The 7,975-nt window shown below is 39.3% G+C and overlaps 1 gene segment (V, D, J or C); it reads right to left on the bottom strand.

The window, feature by feature from the left end:
* Positions 1-5,487: 5,487 nt before the first annotated feature.
* Positions 5,488-7,422, bottom strand: LOC131516897 (T cell receptor alpha variable 13-1-like). The segment is given in 2 exon segments: positions 5,488-6,870; positions 7,033-7,422. Coding segments are annotated over 2 exon segments (387 nt in total).
* Between the last annotated feature and the right edge of the window lie 553 nt (positions 7,423-7,975).

The raw sequence follows: 7,975 nt of genomic DNA, 5'->3' as shown, positions 1-7,975 counted from the left end.
GAGCTGCCCTGACCAATGCTAAGACCAAATTACATAAAAGCAGGAATACAAGAAGCTTCACTTTCGGTGGGCAGCCATGCAGTCCTGATCCGTCCACTGCCCCGGCCCTCCCATCAGGCTAGTTGGATAGCTTGGCTTCTGGCAATAAAAAAAAAAAAGGAAGGGTGTGCCCTAGGGATATTCCTCAACATCATGGCAAACTGCAAAGATCTATTGCCCATCATTGTCTGTCTCCTGAAAGAGTAGCCAAGGCTTAACATCCTCGTCTCAAAATCATTGTTGCCTCAGCTAAGTTGGTTGAAGCATCTTCAGAGTTTGTACTACAGTCTCCATTAAATATGATGGAACCACATACAGTACAAATGTCCTGCCAAGAGATAGACTATAACTCTCTGAAAACACCTAACATTTTTCTACCAGCTGGCTGAGTAAATGTGAAATATTGTTAATTTCTCCTCCTATTATTCAACTCTAACACATTTCTCAATGAAGGGAGTCTCATGATTGTGCTTCTGTCACCCAAGAAGTGTCCATGTCCAGGTTTAATCTTTTGCAGACTCTTAGACCAGATTCTGAATAAGTAGATTTTTAATCATCTTATCTTAAACATTGAAAGAGACACTACCACACTTGTCATGCAATGACCACTCCAGACTCCTTTATAAAATCCCATCATTTAGCAGAAGCGATACTAATTCTAGTGGCTGAACTAGTAGATCTTTCTAGGGCATGTCAATTTACAAAAACTTATGTAGTCAGTGTCAGTGAATATGCTTTTAATGTCCTTCACAGCTTCCAAATACTATGAAGACAATGAGGTTTCTTAACTTTTTAACATTTCTTAACCCTCTCATGCAACCTTCTGAAAGGGACAGCAAATACATGAAGTATTGGATGTCTTCATGCTATTCAAAAAGTGTCATAGTGGCACCTGGGTGGCTTGGTCGGTTGAGTGTTGAACTTTGGCACAGGTCATCTCACAGTCTCTCTCTCCTCTCAAAAATAAATAAACATTAAAATAATTTTGTCATAAAGACAAAGTCTTTAATCAAAAGACACTGTAGGAGCTAGGAAAAGTGAGGCAGTCATCATACTGAACACACTTTTCTTTTTTTTTTTTTTTAATTTTTTTTTAACGTTTATTTATTTTTGAGACAGAGACAGAGCATGAACGGGGGAGGGTCAGAGAGAGAGGGAGACACAGAATCGGAAGCAGGCTCCAGGCTCTGGGCCATCATCAGCCCAGAGCCTGACGCGGGGCTCGAACTCACGGACCGTGAGATCGTAACCTGAGCTGGAGTCGGACGCTTAACCGACTGAGCCACCCAGGTGCCCCTGAACACACTTTTCTAACCAAGGTTCTTATGCAAGCACCTCCTACAACACAAAAAGACAAATCAATCCATGGAAAAGTTCAACAATTCCATCTTAGATGTAGAAAACTTGGCACCAATTTTGTAGAGAATCTAAAAATGTTTGACTTGCTGGATCCATGAGAACAAGATATATCAAAGCCAGGACAGCTGCCTGGTGGAGCCAAATGATCTCCACTGAACACTTGTAAAACTCTGCAGAGACCACACATCACAGAAGGGACAATTGGTTGCAACATGAAACAAACGCTGCTGCGGAAACTTTCTAGGACTATCAACATGGGACTGTTCGTGCCTGTCTTGGAACCAGCAAAATCCCATAAAATCTGGAAAGCTGGAATATGGTCTGGAATTCTGTCCCAAGGAAGCATTTGAGTATCTCCATAAGGAACTTACACAATTGCATTCCCTCCAGGAGCCATGAGTGTGTACTAGTTACAGCATTTCATTTATGACATGGATTGAGCACTCTCCCATCAGAAAATCACAGCAATCACAAACAAAGAGCTAAATATCAAGTGGACTTTGTGTTTACTACCTGTGCCGTTTCTGTTAATTTCTCTATAAGCAGAGCAAGTTTCTCTGGGACAATTAGGTAAGGTTTGCCCTCACACAGAAAATCCACCTCTACTATCACTCCCACCCCCAACCTTCTCTTATAGTGGAACAACAAATGGAATGTTAAAACTAAAATTGGGGTACCAGTGTGGCTCAGTCAGTTAAGTGTTTGGCTCTTGATCTTGGCTCAGGTCATGAGCACAGTTTGTGAGTTCAAGCCCCCTGTCAGGCTCTGTGCTCTAAGCCTGCTTGGGATTTTGTCTCTCCCTCTCTCTGCCTGCTTGCTTACCCTCTGTCTCTCTCTCTCTCTCTCTCAAAATAAATACATAAACTTAAAAAAAAAACTGAAATGGGTTACTATAGCAGACACCCTGGAACTAGTGTGGCCTGGTACATGTTAGCCTTAGCCCTCAGGCCCTGCATCCTTCCCTCACGAAGTCCTGTGCTGTCTTACCATAAATTGCTCACTGCAGCCCATGTAGCTCAGATGTCCCAACCCACACATAGTCCAACCTTCACAAACAGAACTAGATCAATAAACCCATAAAATCTGGAAAGCTGGAATATGGTCTGGAATTCTGTCCCAAGGAAGCATTTGAGTATCTCCATAAGGAACTTACACAAAAGAGTGTGAACACTCTTCCTTTCATCCCAGGCACAGATGTTCTCTGGACTTTAATTTAATCAGTTCTGAACAAAAATCTCAGGAAAGACTCCTAATGAAATGTATAAAATGACCTTATTAGGCATTTTTTATTACCAGTTCAGCAGATAAATTACTAAAAATGGATCCTTGGTTACACATTTACCAACTCTTATGACCTCATGGATCCTTCATAGACAAAATGGAAAATGTTGCTCATATTAGGAATCTTAAACTGAGGTTCTTGAGAGAATCAGCAGAAGCAGACCATTCACAGAACTGAGTGCCGACCCAAGAAACTTCAAACAAACATTATCGCACAAAGAAGACAACACCAGCCAAGGCCATTTAGAAGAGAATTCTCTTTGATGTTTGACATCACTGATTCTCATGCTCTTCTTTCCATTCTTTTGTCTCTGTCCTTTTAGAAATATATTCCCACTTTAATGATAAACTTTATATTTCAGAATTACCTGACTTTGTTCTCTTACTAATAAAATAACTTGACTATGGCCTTTATTCAAGACAATACCCATCCTAAATGCTATAGTTCAGCTCTGCAAAGCCATAATCAGTGCAACAAAGGTAAATAAATTTGTTGGATATGTTACTTCATGTCAACTCCTGGAAAAGCCAAAAAAAAAAAAAACTATGCCCAAAATAGTATGACTAAAATGATTTTTAATCAATAAAATTTGTCTTAAAATGTCAGAAAATTTTAGAATAGAGTTCATATAACTAGACTTCTATAAAGAACAATGTATTAACCTGAATACATGAGTTGGTCCAACACTCCATTGAACTTCTCTATTATTAATGGGTATACTGTTTCCTTTCTGGAACTAGAAATTTAATTTCTAAAAGAGTCCAAACACTTGAAATGATGAGTTATTTCTAACAATAACTTACAAGTTCAAAAAATCAGGGATAGGAAACAGAGGGGCTTCAGAGGCGGAGATCATACAGGTGCCAGTGGCAGGAGCTTCCTCCCATTAAGACGTAGAATTATCAAAAGACTATGTGTTGCCTGGTTCCATTCATATGATACTCTCACAAGATAAAAATATGAAAGAACAAACAAGGTGTGCAAAAAGTTATGGATGGGAGAGAGTGTGATTAGAAAGATACAGAACAAGGGATTTGGCTGGAGCAATGAAGTCATTCTGTATCATGATTGTATGATGCTTAGATGAATCTAACATATACTTTAAAATTAGGAGGCACCTGGGTGGCACAGTCGGTTACATGTCTGACTCTTGATCTCGGCTCAGGTCATGATCTCACACAGTGTGAGTCTGAGCCCTGCATTGGGCTGAGCACTGATGGTGCAGAGCCTGCTTGGGATTCTGTCTCTCCTTCTCACTGCTCTTCCCCTACTTGTACTCACTGTCTCTCAAAGTAAGTAAACAAACTTTAAAAAACATTTAATTCAATATTCACAGATATAACTGTACCCCAAAGAGTAACTTTTTATGTAATTTCTATAATAAAATTTTTAAATACTAAAAAAATAAAATAACTGCAGTGGTTTCTATTTTCATGATTGGAGTCTGCCTAACTTGTGAATTATTTTCTCAGTTGGCAAAGAAAGCACTAGCTTTGCCAACTGTGATAGGCAAAGTAAGGAACAATAAATTTTAAAATTTCAGGTGAAAAAGGAGGGGACAAAAACAAAAAATATACCAAAACCTTGAAGATATGATTAAGAGTCCACAGATGAAGAGATAATCCTGGTTTATATGGGCTTAAATGTAGTCACACGTGTACTTTTAAGAGGAAGCAGAGGGAGGCTTGAAGACAGGAAAAAGAGAAATCAACAAAACCATGGAAGCAGAGGTTAGAGTGAAGTGGTCACAGGCCAAAAATGCAGGCAGCAACCAAAGCTGTAAGAGGCAAGGAAAAATGTCTCCCCTAGAGCGTCTGGAGAGGGTACAGCTTATTGGCATCATGATATCATCCTAGAGAAATTAATTCAACTTCTGGTCTTCAGAACAATGGCAGGAAGAATTTCTGTTGTTTTAGGCCACTGAGCCTGTGATAATTGTCCAGAAGCAGTACGAAACAAATCCGCCAACCATGATGAAGGTTTAAAGCCTGAATATGTTTAAATCTAAGCTATGTACTGACTCTGAACTCTGACTAGCTTTTTCTTTTCTTCTGTTGAATACATTCTCACCTAAGTATGAGAAAGCAGTTGAGCTAAGAATAACTGCGCCCCTTCTCTCTTCTAACTCGGTTTAAGAAGAAAGAAAACAGTAAAATATAAACTGCCCTTCCCTCTGACTCGTTATCAGGCTTGGAGGAAATGGACCAATCAAGAGTCGCCTTCCTTCTGCACAGGAGCTGGTGTATAACCATATAATCAAATAATCCAAGCTGACTGAGGTGTTGGGCTACAATACTGACCTTTCTTATTCAGATATTTTAAACCTAATTTAACCTAATGACTTTCCCTACAACAACAAACCAGTTAGTTTATAACTGACCACCATAACTCAGCCAAGAGGGATCATTCTCACCATACCAAATCACTAATTATATCCATTGTTAGGAAGAATATGAGATATCTTGAAAATACCCTGCCCTTGAGCAGGGTTGGGAGAATTAGGGAATTAACTATTTATGCAAATTCTTCCCTTACATTGATTCTATCCTCAACACTAAAAGAATTACCTTAAAAACACCTGCACAAATAATGTTTAATTCCATCAAAACATGAAGCAAGTTATCTACACAATAAATGTTAATCTAAATGCCTTCTGCAATCCACTAGTAAGACTTAAATAAGGTGCATGATGAATGTATATGACAAAAATTCCCACATATCCCACAAAGAAAATTTGAATCATGAGGAACAATAAAAATTAAGTGTCTAGGAATAAGTTCTTTTCCTTAAAACAATGGAATTTTATTGAAAAAGACATAGATAAACAGGTAAATACTATATTCTTCAATAACCAAAGACTTTTAGTTTATTCTTCACAAGTTATAAATTTAATGTAATCACAAAGCTTACATAAAAATTCTAAATAAATAGCAGAATTCACCTTTTCCTTCTTTCATTAATAAACATCTACTGATGATCAACTATGTAAAAAAGTTTGTGCTATATAAAAATTATTAAAAGATACAACTTTCCCTTCTAAATTATTTGAGTATAGATATAAACACATACTAACAAAATTTTGAAGAGTCTAATTCTCCACTCAAATTCTTGACTAAAACACTTCTGCTTTTAATTTCCCTCAAACACACATAAAATGCATACCATCACTGGGCTCTCAAGAAAATCCCAAGTCACATTATCTCAACAAGAAAATAATCAGAACACACAGAAAGGACTGTCAAATATGCCAGAAAGAGAGAAGAGTAAGGAAGCTAAAATTATAAGTGTGACCCTTGAAAATCTCTCGTGGAGCTATTAAAACTCAGGTGTTAGAGGAGAATGCTCAATTCAGGATATAACATTGAGTGGAAAAAATCAGAATCCAAATTACATTAGGATTTAAGAAAAGAGTAAATGAAACATTGATAATAAATTAGCTGGGTACACAATTAATCAATTTCACACTTTGCTTTTTACATATTTTCTATATTTAGCACACAATGGTTTATAACAGAACAAAAGCAACATCTGCAGTACTGGAAAGATAAGAGTTGAAAGCTAATGCATGACAGGAATGTGACAATTTACCAAGAAGTTGTTTGTATGTCAGGAGTCTGAACAGCAAATGTAAATCAGCTTTAAACCTGAATTGCAAAATAAAACCTTACTAACTCCCTTCAAAAATCCAATAAGCAGCAATGATTCAACAAAATGTTCTAACCCTGTCTGGGTCATCTCGATCCCAGTTGTCTTAAGTTATGCTTTAATGTCTAACACATTAGCTTCTGCCTGCAGACAAACAATAGCACAAACGATCTACTTGAAGTTCTGTGTCAAAGGACAGGGACTGCCCAGTCACAGGTTTGGGTGCAGGCAGCAGGTGTCTGGGACGCAGTGTGCACTTGCTGCACAGAAGTAGACAGCTGAGTCTGCAGGCTGGGTGGCTGCGATGTGCAGGGACAGATGCTTGGCCGTCTTATTCAGTAAAACAGTGAGTCTTTGGTCTTCTTTTTTGGCCACACTTGAACGAATGTCTATAATGAGCTGGGGACCTTTTCCAAGTTCTTGCTTATACCAAGGGAAGTAGTCTGAGGCACTGTCTGAGTAACTACAGGTGATAACAGAGCTGTTTCCCTCCTGGACACTCAGGGTGGATGGACTCTGCTCCACATTCTCTCCTCGGCTGAGCCCTGTGCAGAAAGAAAAGGTCAGAGAAAGGAGAGCAGTTCCCGGGTTATTATGCTTCAAAATTCCCCTTTTCTCCACTACTTGGAGGCAACCTGAGTAAAGTCAGTCTTGACTTCTCAAGACTATCCACTAATTACTCTGTTTCTCATAAACACTCAACTCACAGTGCAGCGGCAGCCACAAGAGCGTGATGAAAGCCCCCTCGGATGTCCTCATGGTTCCTCCCAATTACAATTACAATCACTTTTAGAATTGCCACCTCCAGCCAGCACAGCTACTTCTAGTACCGGCCCGCCCTTCTTTCCTGCATCAGTCAGAGTGGTTTCCCACGTGTCCACCAGCCAATAAGAAGACGACTGTGCTTCTGCCAGACCTGCTCATGCAGATGCTCTACCATGGACCCTCCGCCTGGTCTGCGGCAGCTCAGGTGCACCCTCCTGTGGTCACATCTGTACTGAACTCACCGGGGAAAACTTTCTTCCCCTACCCCGTGCCTCTGAGGGACTCAGACGCATAATGGCAGCAATACGTCAAACAAATTACATCCTAGACCAGAGACTAGATGCACAGGAAGAATGTAAACATTAAGATTTATACCTCTGCACACTACTGAGTCACTGTTAAGTTCAAAAGAGTAGATCCTGTTGCTGTTTATTCAATGATGGGCCTCATGTACATGTTTGAAACGAGGAAGGAATCATGATTCACTGTCTTAAACAAAGAACATAGAAAACCTTCCCTTTCTGCCAAATCTACCAGCCTCATTTGTCTGTTATGGAGAAAACGTTTCCTAAAAGGAACATGTAAGCCAAAGAATAAATATTTCAAATGTCTCTTATCTCTGACTCTGCTTCTCTGAGCTGGTCTTGCTTGTGACCTGGCAATCTCGAGAAGTGACATTACCAGCAGTCAAAATGCGGAATCTTCGTCAGTTAATATGACTGTCATAAAAATGTCAATGATAAAAGAGCAGGGGGACAAGTCCATGAGTTAGGAAGCAATTTGACCCATAGACTTGGTTGATTTGTCATGGGAAATCTGACATGCCATAAGAAATCTACTCCTATTGCTACGTGGATTATATACTGCAAAGTATTGGGGGAAAGA

This window comes from Neofelis nebulosa, chromosome 7, assembly GCF_028018385.1.
Source record: "Neofelis nebulosa isolate mNeoNeb1 chromosome 7, mNeoNeb1.pri, whole genome shotgun sequence".
Taxonomy (NCBI): domain Eukaryota; kingdom Metazoa; phylum Chordata; class Mammalia; order Carnivora; family Felidae; genus Neofelis; species Neofelis nebulosa.
The sequence above is the reverse complement of the archived record's forward strand: the minus strand, read 5'-3'. Positions and strand labels throughout refer to the sequence as shown.